The 18,929-nt window shown below is 41.9% G+C and overlaps 2 protein-coding genes across 3 annotated transcripts in view; one reads left to right on the top strand and one right to left on the bottom strand.

Moving 5' to 3' along the window:
- The first annotated feature begins 622 nt into the window (after window positions 1–622).
- On the top strand, window positions 623–11,843 carry MALSU1 (mitochondrial assembly of ribosomal large subunit 1). The gene is made up of 4 exons (XM_034401815.2): window positions 623–1,024; window positions 1,623–1,801; window positions 6,627–6,708; window positions 10,961–11,843. Exons 1-4 carry the CDS (start codon window positions 742–744, stop codon window positions 11,116–11,118), a joined length of 702 nt encoding a protein of 233 aa, XP_034257706.2. The 5' UTR covers window positions 623–741; the 3' UTR covers window positions 11,119–11,843.
- IGF2BP3 (insulin like growth factor 2 mRNA binding protein 3) overlaps window positions 9,705–18,929 on the bottom strand; it is a 106,613-nt gene continuing 97,388 nt past the window's right edge. Inside the window, exon 15 of one of the 2 annotated variants that reach the window (XM_087892695.1) lies at window positions 9,705–11,131. In XM_087892695.1, the coding sequence (XP_087748821.1) occupies window positions 11,126–11,131 (6 nt within the window). In that variant the 3' untranslated portion in view covers window positions 9,705–11,125. The remainder of the gene's footprint in view (window positions 11,132–18,929) is intronic. The other variant, XM_087892694.1, reaches the window with a different exon arrangement.

Here is an 18,929-nt window from a genome sequence, read left to right as displayed (position 1 = left end):
GCTTGGGGTGCATATGCTGTGCTGATCTTGCTACATTTATTTTGTACATTTGTAAATAAACACAACTCTTGCAAATAAGTGAACTTCAAAAAAAAAAAAAAAGCTAAGCCTGGATAAATGCTACACAAGTGCCAATGTGCAATTATTTGTATGGATTAACAGAGATTGGTATTGAAAAGTGAAGACATCTCCTATCCTACAAAATTCCAAAAGACTAATTTAAAAATTCTAGAGTTGTGTAGCACTTGGAAGCAACTGATGAACCTATCCAGGCATCCATCTTAAACTGCAGTTTCACCTTCCTCTCTGAAACATGTGACATTCCAATCAAATATCATCAGAGCCTATAACATAAAAGCTGGCTCCCAGGAAGAAATCCACCACTTTGTTGAGATAAAACGAAGGTTGTAATGTATCGGGTGCAAATACAAAGCCGACCAATAGATGGCAGTAAAGAGATTGTCCTGGCCTTTTTGAAGCCCAGATTTAATAAAATACGTATCTGTCCTACACCTCTGTCCTAAACCCTTTCCCTCCTGGCTTTGTTTACCAAACAGCGCCTGCGCCAGCAGTCCTGCCTGTCACGTGGGAAGCGCAGCCAATCCCTAAAAGTTGTTGAATTTACACCCTCCAATCAGTGAGGAGATGGAGTTTCCTGGTTAGACATCCCTTTTTGGAACGTTGGATGTTCGAACGTTCTGTTGCCCCCTCGGGATTTTTCCCGGGGGATCGCCAGGCGCCATGTGGCGGGGCACCGTCTGCCTGCGACTGTTGCAGATTCTGAAACCCCGGGGTAGCGTTGCTGCGACTGGAAGCCCCAAAGGAGTCCAAGGATGGGTTGATGCCATGACCCGAGAGGCCTTAGCAGCTTCCTTCTTTCCCTCGTGGATGTCCCGGGTAGGATTACGAACGTTTAGCCCCATAGAGAAATCTGAGCTGTGGGGTAGAGAAGGCGGCGCTGGATCGGAGCTTCAAAACTTGCAAGAAGCGGATAGAGATGGGCAGGAATCGAGCATCAGTTCAGGTATCGATAGAGCTGGAAGCCCTGCAGTGAAGAAATGTCGCAGCCAAGTCGACCTTGCGTACCGTTTAGTGGTTTTAGTAGCCTCTGGTAGATGCAGCTGGCTGAGGATTTGGCAAGCAATGTATCTATTTTCTCCTTCCGGTTCGGGGGGATATAAATCAGTGGAAATATGGCGATTTTGCACGGTGGTGATGGTGATGTTGCAGACTAAATTCCTGACTTCTAGCTAAACCGACCGATCCTTATAAATCCTAACGATCAGCCCGGAGAATACTTTATGTGTACCTGGGTGGGAAAGATGGTTTGTAAAGGGCAAGGACAATGGGTAATAACAACACAGATAACGATGCTGCCAGAGGAATCTATCTTACATAGATTCAACTCCTGCCAATACTGGATGACAACAAATTATGATTTTACATGTCTCCCCTTCTTAAGACTTTTAGAAAATTGGGTGTTCATCCTAGGTGTAACAAAGGCTACTGTGGAGAGAAGGGGGATCAAGAATTGTTTCTTCTACCTGTTCATTTGTTCCAGTTCAAGATCTTTTACCTCTTACCATTCTGCATAATTTACATTTAAGCATTGTCTCTTTCAGATCCTGTTTCTTCAGTATTCAACATTGATGATATGGTATCACTTATAAGACAAGAAAATGCCAAAGATATTTGTGTTATCAATTTGCCTCCAGAAATAAAGTACAGCAATTATTTTATAATTTGCAGTGGAACTTCTGCAAGACATATTCATGCCATGGCACAATATTTGGTGAAAACGGTATGGCTTTTTACTTTTCTTTTAGAGATATGGAAGAATTTTTACAAGCTACAATTGGATGGCCAGTTAAGAGAAGGAAAGGAATAGATACTGCAATATGAGTGCTGACTATATCAAAGCAGATGGTATTTCTAAACTGCAACTAAAGAAGGATTAGCTTTGACTGTTTGGGAAATAAAACCTCTTATGTAAATGTTTATAAATATTAAGCATAATGCAGATTTTTTCCCCAGCAGATATAAGTTTCATATTTATAGAAACTGTTCTGATTTTTTACCGCATTCCTACAATAGCAAGTTCTTTTTCAGGGAATAAGCCAACATGTACTTTGCCTCATGATTTAAGAGAGGTGTGACCAAGTCACAAGCTGCATACAGCCCTGGACAGCTAGTAATACAGCCCCGCAAGAACCCTCCCAAAGGAAGTTTCATCTTTATATAAATTAATTATATATCTTATGTGTGGCCCAAGACAATTAATTCCTCTTCAGTCAATGTGGTCCAAGTGAGCCAAAAGTTGCCTGAATTAAGATATCTTCCTAATGTAACAATGTATGTTGTGTGGTGGTGATTCTTGTTTGATGAATTTTAAAAGATATTTCATATTTATTGGCAACATATTTCACCTTTATAACTAATATCAAGATCAGTAAGTCTTTGTTGTTGTTAGTTGCGAAGTCGTGTCCGATCCATCATGACCCCATGGACAACGTTCCTCCAGGCCTTCCTGTCCTCTACCGTCCTCTGGAGTCCATGTAAGCTTCCGCCTACTGCTTCAGTGACTCCATCCAGCCACTTCGTCCCGTTCTTCTTTTGCCCTCAATCTTTCCCAGCATTAGGCTCTTCTCCAGTGAGTCCTTCCTTCTCATTAGGTGGCCAAATTATGTTAGTTTCATCTTCAGGATCTGGCCTTCTAAAGAGCAGTCAGGGTTGATCTCTTCTAGGACTGACGGGTTTGATTGCCTTGTAGTCCAAGGGACTCGCAGGAGTCTTCTCCAGCACCATAGTTCAAAGGCCTCAATTCTTTGACGCTCAGAAAAGTCAGCAGTTCAGCGGTTTGAATCCTTAGTATAGGTCTCCTGCGTGAGCAGGGGATTGGATTAGATGACTTCCAAGTTCCCTTCCAACTCTGTTACCTGTTATGGTCCAACTTTCACAGCCATACATTGCAACTGGGAAAACCATGGCCTTGATTATACACACTTTTGTTGGCAGGATGACGTCTCTGCTTTTTACTATGCTATCTAGATTTGCCATAGCTTTCTTCCCCAGGAGCAAACGTCTTTTAATTTCTTGGCTGCAGCCCCATCTGCAGTGATCTTGGAACCCAGAAAAATAAAATCTGTCACTACCTCCATTTCTTCCCCATCTATTTGCCAGGAATTGAGAGGGCCGGATGCCATGATCTTAGTTTTCTTAATGTTGAGTTTCAAACCAACTTTTGCATTCTTCTTCATCGCATCAAGAGGCTCCTTAGTTCCTCTTCACTTTCTGCCATTAGAGTGGTATCATCTGCATATCTGAGGTTGTTAATATTTCTCCCAGCAATCTTAATTCCAATTTTTGATTCATCTAGCCCCACCTTTCTAATGATGTGCTCTGCATATAAGTTAAATAGGCAGGGTGATAGTGTACAGCCTTCTGGACTCCTTTCCCAATTTTGAACCAATTAGTGTTTCCGTGTCCAGTTGTCACTGTTGCTTCTTGACCCGCATATAGGTTTCTCAAGAGACAAATAAGATGGTCTAGTACTCCCATCTCTTTAAGAACTTGCCACAGTTTGTTGTAATCCACACAATCAAAGGCTTTAGCATAGTCAATGAAGGAGAAGTAGATGTTTTTCTGGAACTCCCTAGCTTTCTCCATGATCCAATGTATGTTGGCAATTTGATCTCTAGTTCCTCTGCTCCTTTGAAATCCTGCCTGTACTTCTGGTAGTTCTCGATCCACATACTGTTGGAGCCTAGCTTGTAGGATTTTAAGCATAACTTTACTAGCATGTGAAATGAGTGCAATGGTGCGATAGTTTGAACATTTTTTGGCATTATCTTTCTTTGGTATTGGAATGTAAACTGACCTTTTCCAATCCTGTGGCCACTGTTGAGTTTTCCAAATTTGCTAGCAAATTGAGTGTAGCAATTTTACTGATTGTCTTTTAAGATTTTGAATAGCTCCACTGGAATACTGTCACCTCCACTAGCTTTGTTGTTGCTATTTCCTAAGGCCCATTTGACTTCACATTCTAGGATGTTTGGCTCGAGGTCAGTGACCATCCCATCTTGGTTATCAGGGACGTTAAGCTTGTTTTTGTATAGTTCTTCTGTATAATTTTGCCACCTATTCTTAATCTCTTCTGCCTGTAGGTCCCTGCCATTTTGGTCCTTTATCATGCCCATCTTTGCATGTCTCCAAATTTCTTGAAGAGACCTCTGGTCCTCCTTATTCTATTTGTTTTGTTTGTTTTCATTTAAGAAAGCATTCTTATCGCTTCTAGCTATTCTCTGGAATTCTGAATTCAATTGGGTGTATCTTTCTCTTTCTCCCTTGCCTTTCGTTTCCCTTTCCTCAGCTATTTGCAAAGTTTCCTCAGACAGCCATTTTGCTTTCTTGCATTTCTTTTTCTTTGGGATGGTTTTAGTCGCTACCTCTTGTTCAATGTTCTGAATTTCCATCCATAGTTCTTCAGGCACTCTGTCTATCAGATCTAATCCCTTAAATCTGTTTTTCACCTCTACTGTATATTCATCAGGGATATGATTTAGTTCATACCTGAGTGGCCTAGTGCTTTTCCCTACTTTCCTCAATTTAAGCCTAAATTTTGCAACGAGAAGCTCATAATCTGAGCCACAGTCAGCTCCTGGTCTTGTTTTTACTGACTGTATAGAGTTTCTCCATTTTGGTTGCAGACTACATAGTCAATCTGATCTCTGTGTGGACTGTCTGGTGATGTCCATGTGTAAAGTCATCTCTTGGGTTGTTGGAAAAGAGTGTTTGCTATGAACATCGTATTCTCTTGACAAAATTCTGTCAGCCTGTGCCCTGCTTCATTTTGTACTCCAAGGCCAAACTTGCCTGTTATTCTGGTTATCTTTTGGCTTCATACTTTAGCATTCCAATCCCCCATGATGATAAGAACATCATTTTTTGGTGTTAATTCTACAAGGTGCTGTAGGGCTTCATAAAACCGGTCAATTTCATCCTCTTCAGCATCAGTGGTTGGAGTTTGGATTACTGTGATATTGAATGGTTTGCCTTGGATTCGAACTGAGATCATTCTGTCATTTTGGGGATTGTATCCCAGTATTGCTTTTCCTACTCTTTTATTGACTATGAAGGCTACTCCATTTCTTCTGAGGGATTCTTGCCCGCAGTAGTATATCTGATGGTCATCTGAATTAAATTCACCCATTCCTATCCATTTTAGTTTGCTGATTCTTAAGATGTTTATGTTCAGTCTTGTCATCTCTTGTTTGACCACGTCCAGCTTGCCTTGATTCATGGGTCTTACAGCATCGGACTTTCCTTTCACCACCAGATGCATCCACAGCTGAGTGTCCTTTCGGCTTTGGCCAGGTCTTCACTCTTTCTGGCACTACTAACACTAGCTCTCTGCTTTTCCCTGGTAGCATATTGGACACCTTCCTACCTGGGGGGTTCATCTTCCAGCGTCATATCTTTTTGCTTTTTGGTACTGTCCATGGGGTTTTGACACTTGGATGTGACACTTGTTAAAGAAGTTGGACTTTACACAGTAATCCTATGCTCACTGGATTAGAATATTTATTGACTCAACAGGGACTACTTCTGAATAATGATATATAAAAGTAGGATAAATTGAACAGTTTAAATGTTTGTAGAAGGTCTTTATATTCTGCTAAAAAGAATCTCATTGTGGTGATGTCCTGAGCCCAAGTGTAGCTAGTCTATTTTGATCCTGTTTTTGTTTGCTAAATGTGTTGATTAATGTTAGCAAACCTAATCATAATGATTCATTGGAATTTTCAATTGTTAAGCTTGGAGCTGGAGAGTCATTTAGATCCTCAGTCTCCCTACCTACCAACATTAACCAGTCCCACTCTGAAAGAGTGTCATTTATTGTCCATATATGAATTTGTTAATTCATAAGGGCAAATTTTCTGGCTCAGTTTATTCCAGTTTCAACTATTGTAAAGATGCAGTGAAGCCCTAAGGAGCAGCCATGCGATGACTTTATTGTAGGGCCTTCATTTGGGGTACTTGAGCCATTGAGTCAGATAAAGGTCTTGGAGGGAAAAAAAATAGGAATCTTGGTCCCTATTTATAATCTTCTACAGTCTCTGCTCAATCCTAATAAACATAGCCACTTCTTGTAAGGATAAGTATTTAAGTAGTAGTAGTAGTAGTAGTAGTAGTAGTAATAGTAATAGCCCTGCTACTCTTTATGTTCTTGAAACATTCTTCCATCTACCTGCAGTAAGTACTCTCAACTTCATAAACTGGCTGCCTGTATTATAGTTGGGAAACCTAAAATTAGTTTTATGAGATAAAACATTTGGAGTTCCAGTTTTATTTTATATTCTGTTATCAGCATAGTGTGTGTCTGCAGTAAACATAGCTTATCATGGTCAAACCACAATTGATACTGACGCTGTGTGCTTCAATTAAGAAAACCTCCCATCCAATATTTATAAAATAAAATTATCACTTACAGCTTGCATTCGTGCAGCCTGCTGTGTAACAATCTCACCAGAAGTCCCAACAGTTTAAATGAATTCTATTAGTTTTTAAAATGTGCACAGATATTCACAGGAAAGTAACCCACATCTTTACTTGTACTTGTCTTCCAGTACAAGCATATGAAGAATGATACTGATCCTCCTATTGTGATAGAAGGAAAAGAGACTGATGACTGGCTATGCATTGATTTTGGTAAATATTTTATTACTGGTAAAATAGAGAGCCCAAGTTATTTTATTCATTCATTCCTATAGTTGTTCAACTCTGTGTGGATACAATTATAAAATAATGAAAAGAATGTAATTATCTTAAAATAATTGTTTTCTAAACAATTGAAGTTTCCAAATGTTCTTCAGGGGCAGCCCCATGTAGAGCATGTTACAGTAATCTAAAAAGGAGCTTACAAGAGCATGAATGAGCAGGACCTCCTGGTCCAGAAATGGGTCAACTGGTGCTCTACCTGAATGTGTTAAAAGGCTTTCCTAGTCATAGCTGCTATCTGCTCTTCAAGGAGCTGTGAATCTAGGAGGACCCTTAGATTGCTTATGGGATCTACCTGGGCTAGTGCCATCCCATCCAGAACTAAAGATGGAAAAACCTTGAACGTTTGGTTCAAATACCCACAACCACTCTGTTTTTCTAGGGTTGGGTCAGAGCCTGTTTCCCTCATTTAGCCCCAAACTTCCTCTAGACACAGCACAGCATCATTCAAGGAGCATGGAATACAGATATAAGCCTGAGTGCCATCTGCATATTGATGATATCTCACCCAAACCACCTTACCCGGTGGCCTCATGTAAATGTTAAATAAGAGAGGAGAGATAATTTGAGTCCCAAAGCACCCCACAAAATAGGGACTATAGCCTTGATCTCCTGCTTATCAACACTGACTGAAACTGACCCGGGGGAAAGAGAACCAGCACAATGCAGTGTCACTCACCCTCAACTCCTGGAGCCAGCCCAGTGATGATATACTGATATATGTCACTGAGAGGTCAAGAAGAGCCAAGATGGATACACTACCTCCATCACTCTTCCTCCTTAGGTCATCCATGAATGTGATCAATGCCATCTCAACCCCAAACTGGCCTGAACCCTGACTGAAAAGGTGCTAGATAATCTACTTTATCCAAGGTACTCTGCAGCGGCCACATGACCATTCTCTTTATTCTTCCCTAAGGAGGGAAGATTGGATACTGGGTGAAACTGTCCAGCTTGTAGGGTTCAGTAATGATCCTTTGAGGAGGAGGAGGTGCATTACCACCTTTTTAAGAGCTGGTAGGACCACTCCCTCTTTCAAGAAGGAATTAACTACACCCACGCCCAGACCCAATCCTGCTCTTTAATAAAATGGGGAGCATATGGATCTAATACAAAAGTGGCTATACTAGTAGCCGAGACAACCTTCTTCATTTCCTAAGGTTTCACGGGCTCAAAGCTTTCCAGGGCAACTTGCAGAACATAACCCCCATCATCCCCACAGATTCTGCTTTAATTATGAAGAGTGAATATGCATGACTTTGTCTGCCACATGCATCATATTCCTCACAGTGACACTTAGGTGAACTTTGGTATTCCCTCTGAATCGTTGAAACAGAGCCACTGGGCAATTATTGGCAGACACAATAAGGGCAGAAAATAGTTTCATTTCTTCAGTCTTACCATCACAAGGTAGGCCTTAATAGCAGCTGTAGCTTGTGTCCGGTCATCTTCTCTTTTTTGCCAAATGTGCTCTAGTTGTCACCCTATTTAAGCTCACTCAGTTCCATTATGTACATTGGGAAGCATTGGGAATCCTGGGCACAGTGTAGAGGTTACTTAGGCACGATCTGATCTAAAGCCGCTATCTCTTTGCTGTCTCACGCCATCACCAAGGTTCTCAATCAAACAAAAAATCAGGTTATGCATGATTGAGTTTACAAACTGGAAATGCTTCATCTCCCAGACATTTTGTACTTTTATTCCCATTCTTATTTTGCATTCTCATTTATTCCCATTCTTATTATCCTCACTTCCAGAATTTCAGACTTGGGGTGTTTTGGAAACCATAAAACAAGGTTCCAAAGGGCTATGAATTGGCCATGCTTGCCATGACAAACTACATTTGAGTTTGCATACTAGCATATTATCTTTGAATTCAGAGGTTGATTGATCCAAGAGATATGTGAAGTAATTCCTGGTAATATTGTTTTTGCAATGCAATCATAGTAACTTATTGATACAAATGTATTGCAAATGTGGATTCAGGGGTGTGATTATTGATCAAAAAACACTTTCTGCTTAACTCAATTTACAATATAATTGGTCATAAGTTTCAATTTTCTTTCAAATGACACTGAATCATTTCTCATCAAGTATAGTAATTAACATATGAGAATTAATGAAATCCTTTGAAATTAATTCAAATTAATTGAATTAATTTGAATTAATTTCTTGTATTAAATTAAAGTTTAATAAAATTCTTGTATTAAACTTTCAATATTAAGAAAATTATAAGAAGATAACTTGTGATTTTAATAGTCGTCTTGGAACTGTTTGCGATTTCAAATATTTTTAATTTACTTTGAATGTCATCAGGAACTGATCATAATTATAATCCATAAATTATACTTCCCCTAAAATTATGTAGTATTAATTATAGCCCTTCGGAATTTTGTTGGCATGGTTCCAGTTACCATCTTTAATCCATTTTGTAATAATTTTTATAAAAATTGAGAAAATCTGATAATTGTATGAATGCTTTTGCTACTTTATTGTTAGATGAACACAATATAATTTGTTGTTAGCTGTCAGATTTGTGGTCATGGATATGGATTTTAAAGAGTTTTTGCCATCAGTTGTATGCATACATGCATGTTCACATAAATGCATAGAAAATTTAAAACCAGGATTCAACTGAAGAGGCAGTTGTTTTCTTCTGATTGATTTCTGGGTTCTAATAAAAAAAATGGATCATGTGAATAACCTGCTCACTCTTAATAAAAACCTTATTTTAATCTTCAAATGACAACCAAACAAGATTCTCCTAGCTATTATATACAAGCCGGTCACACCAGTCTTTATAAACCTGTCACTTAGTTAACTACGGTGGTGCTTAACTTTGTGAATACCTACCTTTATATTTTCATAAATATGATCTATTTCCACACAAGTCATAAAACTAAATAAAGAGAACCCAATTAAACAAATTAATAAAAAACACTTTTCTTAGTATTTATTGAGAAAAAAATTTCAAAGATACATACAGGTAGACCTCAACCTATGACTGCAATTGGGAATTTTGATTTATGTTGTAATAATCATATGTTGAGACACTCATGTGACCAGATGCAATTTTACAACTAATTTTATGCCAGTTCTTACGTGAATACAGGTAGTCCTTGATTTACGCTTCATTTAGTGACCGTTCAAAGTTACAACAGCATTGAAAAAAGTGACTTAGGACCATTTTTCACTTTCACTGCAGTATCTCTATGGTCACATGATTTACATTCTGATACTTGGCAACTGACTCACATTTATGATGGCCGCAGTGTCCCAGAGGGTCATGTGATCCCCTTTTGCTTTCTTCTGACCAGCAAAGTCAATGGGGAAGCCAGATTCATTTAACAATTGCTACTAATTTAACAACGGCAGTGATTCATTTAACAAATGTGGCAAGAAAAATCATAGAGGCAAAACTCAACAAATTTCTCACTTAGCAACATAAATTCTGGGCTCAATTGTGGTCGTAAGTCGAGGATTACTTATAATACACTTGTAAATCCAAGTCCATTCTCCTAAAGGACATTTTGCTGTAAGCTGGTTTTTAAAAGTTACAAATTGCAGGTACATGACAGAGACACTGCAATCAGTCGTATATGTGAGCCAGTTACCGAAACCAAAATGCAGTCACATGACTGTGGAGGGAAGGGGTGCCAACTGTAACTTCCAATAGTGGCTGAATGGCCAGTTATAAATGAGGGTGTGTGGCAAAAGGTTGGCTGTGGATAGCAGGGATATGTGGCAGAGTTCAAGGGAGAAGAATTCAAAAGGATAGAGATGGGGAGAACTAGGTGGGTGGAGCATTGCAGGGCAGAAACAGCACGAGGTCCTCCTCCAAAGATGGTATTGTCCTGGCCTAATAACTGCAATTGGTACTACAAGAACTTTCATTGCTGAGCAATACAATTATGCGATGCTTTACCTAACAAGTGCATCACTTAGTGATAGGAAGTCCCAGTCCCAGTTGTGGTTGTAAATCAAGGACTACTTGTTCTAATATGATCTGGCTTTTTAAGATCTTGAAACCTAATTTAATATGACCAACACATATAGAAGCTGTGGTGCTTGCCATTCCTTCCTACATGGAATGGCACATTATGTAAGGCATTTAACCTGAGGTGGGTCAGAAAAGTCTGATGTACTAATCTCATTCTTTACTTACTGTTCCATCATCTTGCAGGCAACATTGTAGTCCATTTCATGTTGCCAGAGACACGAGAAATCTACGAGTTGGAAAAGTTGTGGACACTCCGCTCACATGACGATCAGTTGACACAGATGGTTCCAGAATCTTTACCTGATGACTTTGTGTTTGGACTAGATTCTAAACAGCAGTGATTTAACCTCAAATCTAAGGATCAGAAAGAACTTTCGTCAACTGAGTTACTGAGCCAATTCTTGGGAAGAAAAAGATGAAATGGAGCACATCAACTTGCAACTACCAAGTGTCAGGATTAGGTAGTATTGATAAGTACAGATAGTGCTCGACTTACAACCATTCATTCAAAGTTACAATGGCACTTTAAAAAGTGATTAAAATTGTTCTTCACAACTGTTGCAGCATCTCCAGGGTCACATGAACAAAATTTGAGTGTGTGGCAATTGGTTTGTGTTTGGTGGTTGCACTGTCCTAGGATCATGTGATCATCCTTTGCAATCTTCCAACAAGCAAAGTCAGGGGGGAAGCCAGCTTCATTTAACAACGATGTTACTAACTTGACTGCAGGGATTCATTTAATAGCTGTGACAAGAAAGGTCATAAAATGGGGAAAATTTTGCTTAACAACTGTCTCGCTTAACTCAGAAATTTTGGGCTCAGTTGTGGTCATTAAATAGAAGACTACCTGTATAGAACTTATCAATGGGAAGTAAGTAATGGCTTGTGGAAGAAACACTGGCTCGTGTTGCAAAGGCAAAAGCTTTTAAAATGTGGAAAGTAGTTATTTGAAATAATTCCTTTTGACATTTGGGTCTTTTGGATAGTGGCTTGTGACATTGATTGCTGTGCTACTTATGTCATCAGTAAGTTAAATAAAGTTGCTTTGAAGTATTTTTAAAATTAATCTCAACTTTATTTTGGTGTATTTTTTTCTAATGTCTGCTGTTAATTACCCCCATAAAATCTGGTAAGTTCCAATAATAGAAACTCAGTGTAGAGAAAATTTACTTTGAATTGGTACCATTCATGCTGATATTCAGAGTATCTAGAAAACACTTGCAGATGTAATAGTTTGGTGCAAGATGTAGTGAGAGTAGAGGTTAAACTAGCATTTACTAGTTTACATAGCATTACTATCACCTAGATTTCCCACAAATTGATGTTGATTTCTAAATTATCTCTATTTTTCTTAAAATAGTTGACTATAGTATACCATAGTATCCCCTCCCCTCCCCTTCCCTCGTCTGTTTTGTGTCTCCTACTGGAACTATCATTGGTGCGACTATAAAGAGCAGGGATTGTCATCTTTAACCCCCGGATGAACTGACTGACTGAACTATAAATCACTCTCTCCAACCTTGGGACAACCATTGTGGCAACCACTGAGGGGGTCGTTTCTCTTACATCATGAATTCACCACCGGATGGATGGAGCATTTCTATCTTTAGGGCTATTTAAGGGCCTCCCGCCATGAGAGGGCGGGCTGGATGTCATTCTCCGTTTGGCTGAAACTGTGAAAGACCCCTCAAACTGTCGTGAGAGGACAGTGTATTTACCAGTGGAGCCTCATGGCTGTGTGTTACATCTGATTTCGGGATTACCAAATGGACCCCTGATTACGATCTCCGCCTCCCTCGTTGTAACCTAAGATGTATATTACCTGTGATCTTCTTGCGCTGCGAGATTCCCCCCTCTCGCAGATCTGGCCCTCCACATTATTGAGGGCCTACCTCAAGGACGGGTTTTGGGACCCAGAGAGGTGGCATGTGAAAACCAGGGGGTTGAGGGGTTTTTTATCAAATTTTTTAATTAAACTTTTAAGGGGTCCCAGGGAGGGGGAGGGTCGAATTAGAACTCGGGTTGTGTTGTGGGTTTGGGGGAAAACCCACAGGGGTTGGGTCTGGCCTCGAAGTGCAGCGAGGGGGGTGGGGGACCTGGGGTCGAGGGGGGTGTCAGAGCTCATCCGGATAGTGTTTCAAACATCAATACTGTGGGTGGGAGGGGTAGATATGGCGGGAGCAGGGGGCCATATCGTGTTAGGGGAGTGCGCACCCACTGTTTACGAGCAATGGCGTGCTCTGGCCCCCAAGGCTCCACCCGTTCTCCAGGTTGCATAGACCCTCAGGGCCCAGGCCTTCGGCTGATGCTATGCAATGTCAGGTCTGTAGTAAATAAAGCCCCCCTCATTTGTGATCTTATTCAGGAGGGGGGTGCGGGCCTGGCAGGTATTACGGAGACCTGGTTGGGCCAGGAGGGGGGGTTCCCCTCATTGAAATGTGCCCACCAGGTTTCCACGCATTCCATCAGCCAAGGTCACAGGGAAGGGGCGGGGGGGTAGCGGTTATCATTAAAGATGGTCTGAGACCGAGGGAGGCCACTGTTCCTCAGACGGCCGGCTGTGAATCCCTCCTTGTGAAATGGGGTCACGGGGTTCAGAGGGGTTTGCTGATCACGTACCTGGCTCCCTGCCACGTGGCAGCAGCCCTGCCTGAGCTACTCAACGTCATCGCCGCAGTGGCGGTTGATACCCCTAGGCTTATGGTCATGGGGGATTTCAACCTGCCGTCCATGGGTGAGGCGTCGGAGGTGGCTCAGGAGTTCATGGCTTCCATGACAGCCATGGACCTGACCCAGTTAATTCATGGCCCTACCCACACGGGGGGAAACACGCTGGATCTGGTTTTTGTCTCTGGACAGTGGTTGAGTGATCTCGAGATAGGGGATATAGTCACCGAGCCCTTGTCATGGTCTGATCACTCTCTCCTTCGTCTCGACCTTCGAACCGCTACACCCTGCCGCAGGGAGGCGGAGCCGGTAAGATGGTTCCGCCCCAGGCGCCTGATGGAACCTGACAGGTTCCAGATGGAGCTTGGGCCATTCCCTGAGGCTCTGGCACACGCCTCGATTGGAGACCTAGTGGCCGCCTGGGATAGGGCGGCCGCTGGAGCTCTGGATCAGGTCGTGCCTTTGCGGCCTCTGACCCCGCGCCGATCTCATTTAGCTCCTTGGTTCACTGAGGAGCTGAGGGAGTTGAAGCGCCGGAAAAGACGCCTAGAGAGTAGTTGGAGGGCCAGTCTTTCTGAACCTGACCGGACACTGGTAAGATCTCATATTAGGAATTACCTAGTGGCGATAAAAGCAGCGAAATGTAGCTATTTTGCTGCTCTTATTGCGTCATCAGATAATTGCCCGGCCGCCCTGTTTAAGGTGACCCGCTCCCTGCTCCACCAGGAAGCGCGGGAGGACCCCTTGGAGGGTAGAGCCGAGGATTTTGTTCAATATCTGTATGACAAAATCACTCAGATTCGGGAAGATCTGGACTCCGACTGGGTAGTCTCAGGGGGAGGGACTGGGGCAGGTCTTGAGAATGTTATCTGGGATGAGTTTGATCCTGTGACCCCTGAGGACGTGGACAGGATTCTAGGTAGACTGAACGCGACCACTTGTTTATTGGACCCGTGTCCCTCTTGGTTAGTGCTGGCTTCTCGGGAGGTGACACGAGGCTGGTTCCAGGGGATTATAAATGCTTCGTTGAGTGAGGGTGTCTTTCCTGCCGCCTTGAAAGAGTCGGTGGTGAGGCCTCTCCTCAAGAAGCCTTCCCTGGACCCGGCAATGTTGGTAAATTATTGTCCGGTCTCCAACCTTCGTTTTGTGGCGAAGGTTGTTGAGAGTGTGGTTGCGCAACAGCTCCCCCAGCACCTGGATGAAACGACATATCTGGATCCGTTCCAGTCGGGCTTCAGGCCCGGGTACAGCACGGAAACGGCATTGGTCGCGTTGGTGGATGATCTCTGGAGGGCTCGGGACAGGGGGTGCCCTTCTGTCCTGGTCCTGTTAGATCTCTCAGCGGCTTTTGATACCATCGACCATGGTATCATGCTGCACCGGTTGGAAGAGTTAGGGGTGGGAGGCACTGTGTTGCAGTGGTTCTCCTCCTTTCTCTCTGACCGGTCACAGTCTGTGTTGACAGGGGGACAGAGGTCGACCCCGAGGCCCCTCATATGTGGGGTGCCACAAGGGTCGGTCCTCTCGCCTCTCCTGTTCAACATTTATGTGAAGCCGCTGGGCGAGATCATCCGTGGTTTCGGGGTGGAGTACCATCAGTACGCTGACGACACCCAGCTGTACATCTCCACCCCGGATCACCCCAACGATGCCCTTGAAGTGATGTCCCGGTGCCTGGAGGCCGTACGGATCTGGATGGGGAGGAACAGGCTCAGGCTCAACCCATCCAAGACCGAGTGGCTGTGGTTTCCGACGTCCCGATATAGTCAGTTGACGCCATCACTGACTATTGGGGGCGAATCATTGGCCCCCACGGAGAGGGCTCGCAACTTGGGCGTCCTCCTGGATTCACGGCTGTCTTTAGAGGAGCACTTGACAGCCGTGACCGGGAGGATTTTTCATCAGGTTCGCCTGATTCGCCAGTTGCGTCCCTTTCTGGATCGGGACTTGTTACGCATGGTCACTCATGCCCTCGTCACCTCCCGCCTGGACTATTGCAATGCTCTCTACATGGGGCTCCCCTTGAGGAGCACTTGGAGGCTCCAACTGGCGCAGAGTGCGGCCACGCGGGTGGTAATGGGAGCGACATGGCGCTCCCATGTAACACCTCTCCTGCACGAGCTGCATTGGCTCCCAGTGGCCTTCCGGGTGCGCTTCAAGGTTTTGGTTACCACCTTTAAAGCGCTCTATGGCTTAGGACCTGGTTATCTACGGGACCGCCTACTACCACCAATAGCCTCCCACCGGCCAGTACGCTCTCATAGAGAGGGACTCCTCCGGGTGCCGTCAGCCAAACAGTGTCGACTGGCGGCCCCTAGGGGGAGAGCCTTCTCTGTGGGGGCACCTGCCATCTGAAATGAGCTCCCCCCCAGAGATACGGAGGATCCCGGATCTGCGCACCTTCCGCCGCGCTGTGAAGACCTTTTTATTCCATCAGGCGGGCTTGGCCTAATCTCTTCCCTTTTTTAAATATGTAAATTTTAATCTGTTTTTAAATTATTGGGGTGTTTTAATCTGTCTGGGCCAAAATGATTTAATTTGATTTTATCTGGTTTTTAAATTTTTTGTATCTATGTATTTTATCGTTTGGCTGTTCACCGCCCCGAGTCCTTCGGGAGTAGGGCGGTATACAAATCAAATAAACTAAACCATTCCATCAAGTTGAAAATTGCACTTAAAAGAGTTTAATTACTTCCCCCTTTTCCCTGTTCAAATATCAAATAGGGCTTCAGCAGAATTCTTTGCAGAGCTATCAGAAAATGTTTACGTTCTTAATTTAGGCAAGAAAAACCAAGTGCACAGGTATAGTATAGGTGGTACCTGGCTCAATAGTAGTAACTATGAAAGGGATTTTGGAGTCCTAATGAACAATCGCTTACATGTGAGCCAGCAGTGTGCTGCAGCTGCCAAAAAAGCCAATGCAGTCCCAGACTGCATTAACAGGGATAGAATCAAAATCACGTGAAGCCTTAATGCCACTTTATACCACCTTGGTTAAGACCACACTTGGAATACTTCATCCAGTTTTGGTCACCATACTATAAAAAAGATATGAGACTCTGGAAAGAGTACAGAAAAAAACAAGGATGATTAGGGAACTGGAGGCTAAAACATATGAAGAATGATTGCAACAAATAGGTATATCTAGTTTAATGAAAAGAAGGATTAGGGGTGACATGATAGCAGCTCTCCAATATCTAAGAGGCTGCTACAAAGAAGAGGGAGTCTGAAGGCAGGCAAAATGCAATGAATGGAAACTAATCAAGGAGAAAAGCAACCTAGAACAAAGGTAAAATTTCCTGACATAACAAATAATCAGCGGAACAACTTGCCTCCAGAAGTTGTGTATGCTCCAATCTTGGAAGTTTTTAAGAGATTGGACAACCATTTGTCTGAAATGGTGTAATCTTTCCTGCCTGGGTAGGCGGTTGGACTAGACAACCTCCAAAGTCCCTTCCAACTTATTTTGTAACATAAAGAAGCATTTAAATTAACCCTAAATTTTGGATTATATGAAACCTAAATCTGATAGGAAATTATTTTTAGACCTTGCCCTGGAGTGAATGTATCCGGCCTTTCACTAGGATGCAACTGCCCAATCAACCGACACAAAACGAAAAAGCTTAGTAAACAATATTTTGTGGCTGTTGCCATTGTTCATATAATAAGCAACAGGAAAACCTCTGCATTAATTCACCGGCTGTGTTCATGCAATAGAATAATTATTTACAAGGTATAAAGCAAAGTTGTATTCCACGTCCTTTCATTTTAATTTTTGCATCAATACTATGGCAACAGGATTTTAATTAGAAAATCTCCATCCAAACATAACTGGTAGACTATTGTATTACTCCTACATTATGTAATATAAGTGGGCTTATTGTAAGTCTCCCTTGTTCAGCACCATCACAATTTTGAATGGTTGCTAAATGGGATAGCGATAGGGTTTATATACTGCTTCACAGTGGTTTACAGCCCTCTAAGTAGTTTAGAGTCAGCATATTGCCCCCAACAATCTAGGTCCTCATTTTACCGACCTCAGATGGATGGAATGAGGACTACTTGTAGGAATAATGTCAAATAAATTCAAGCCCTCAATATTTTGGAATTGTTTTTCTTGCCACTGGCTTATTATGGAGGCCCCAAATTCAATCACCAAGAGGTCAGAAATATATCTACCATCCGGTTGGTGGTTTGTTTGTTTTTTGCATAGAAGGTAATGATATACCTGGTGGACTAAAAATGTTCTGATTTCAAAATAATACAACCATTTTATGACTTCCAAATGTGTGCATATAATTTAAAATCATTTGAAGTTGTTCAGTCAAGCTTCTTAAGGAACTTGTTTTTGGTTTTTATTTTGTTTCTAACCCAGTCTTTTAGGCTGAGGCAGGAATAGTTTCAATTTAAATCTGTACCAAGTAACTCATTAGCTACTGGATCAAGCTAATCTTTAACAGAAGGTATCTGGCTCTCCCCCACCACCCCTTTTTTTTTAAAAAACAAAACAAAACAAAACTCTTCAAGACAAATTTCAGGCTTCCTTGCAGAAACTGTTTAGTGTTGTCCTAAAGAATTGTGGAGTTTCCCTCATGTATGGATTCCAAGGAGATTTGATCAGAGCAAAGCACTTTCAGGAGAGCCAATTATTGCCTGGAAAACAATATCATCCAGATGCCACCATTTATTATTCTACTCAATGCAGAAAAAAATAGTGCACTTAACCATTACTATCACCCCTAAAGAACATTGGAAGAGCTCTTACATTTATCTGTTGTAATGCCCTCCCACCATTTTGGAGGGAAAATTCTGTTGTGATACCTAAGCAATTATGTCCTTGTGATGAGGGGAAAATTGAAGCTTTGGGACTTGTAGTTATGCTATCATTTTAAAGAGCCCTCCAAGATAGATATTTTCCTCTTCATAAAGCAATACCCATGTAGGACAGAGACTGATTATTGTATCTGCTGCTAGCAGACCAGAACATGAGGGTTTCAGACAGTATTCCCCAGTTCAGAATCCAAGCTATGATTGAATGCAAATGACTCTTGCACTGAGGCAATACTGAACCTGAAGTTACCATATTCAGTATCTCTCATTTTTTTCTTTCTAAAAAAAGTAGTCTTCCTTTAGCAACAATTTGGACTGGCAATTCAGGAAACCGTTGCTAATTGAAACTGCTTTTAATCTTACTTTATCATTCCTTTGTTTCACAGGCCTGCTTATCATAACTGCAAATGGTCACTAAATAAGGCAGTCGTTAAATAAGAAATACCTGGATTATATTGCTTCCAGTTAGTTGGATTATAGTTGCAATAATCCTAGTCAAATCCTAGTTACAGCAGATATTGGGCCCTTACAAATCAGCCTACTTTTAAATTATTGTAATTAGTATGTTTATGTATTTTTAATCAATTGTCTATCTTAACTACTTAAGACATTTTTACTATAGATTTCAATTTTATTTTTTCTCTAGTATTTTATA

Source organism: Pantherophis guttatus, chromosome 4, assembly GCF_059756535.1.
Source record: "Pantherophis guttatus breed Tessera chromosome 4, ASM5975653v1, whole genome shotgun sequence".
Classification (NCBI taxonomy): Eukaryota; Metazoa; Chordata; class Lepidosauria; order Squamata; family Colubridae; genus Pantherophis; species Pantherophis guttatus.
Note: the sequence above shows the minus strand (reverse complement) of the source record. Positions and strands in the feature narration are given on the sequence as shown.

Excerpts from the sequence above, each read along its gene's own strand:
- MALSU1 (XM_034401815.2), top strand. The coding sequence starts at position 742 with ATGTGGCGGGGCACCGTCTGCCTGCGACTGTTGCAGATTCTGAAACCC. Across the intron at positions 1,025-1,622 it reads GGAATCGAGCATCAGTTCAG|ATCCTGTTTCTTCAGTATTC; the intron begins GTATCGATAGAG and ends TGTCTCTTTCAG. Across the intron at positions 1,802-6,626 it reads CACAATATTTGGTGAAAACG|TACAAGCATATGAAGAATGA; the intron begins GTATGGCTTTTT and ends CTTGTCTTCCAG.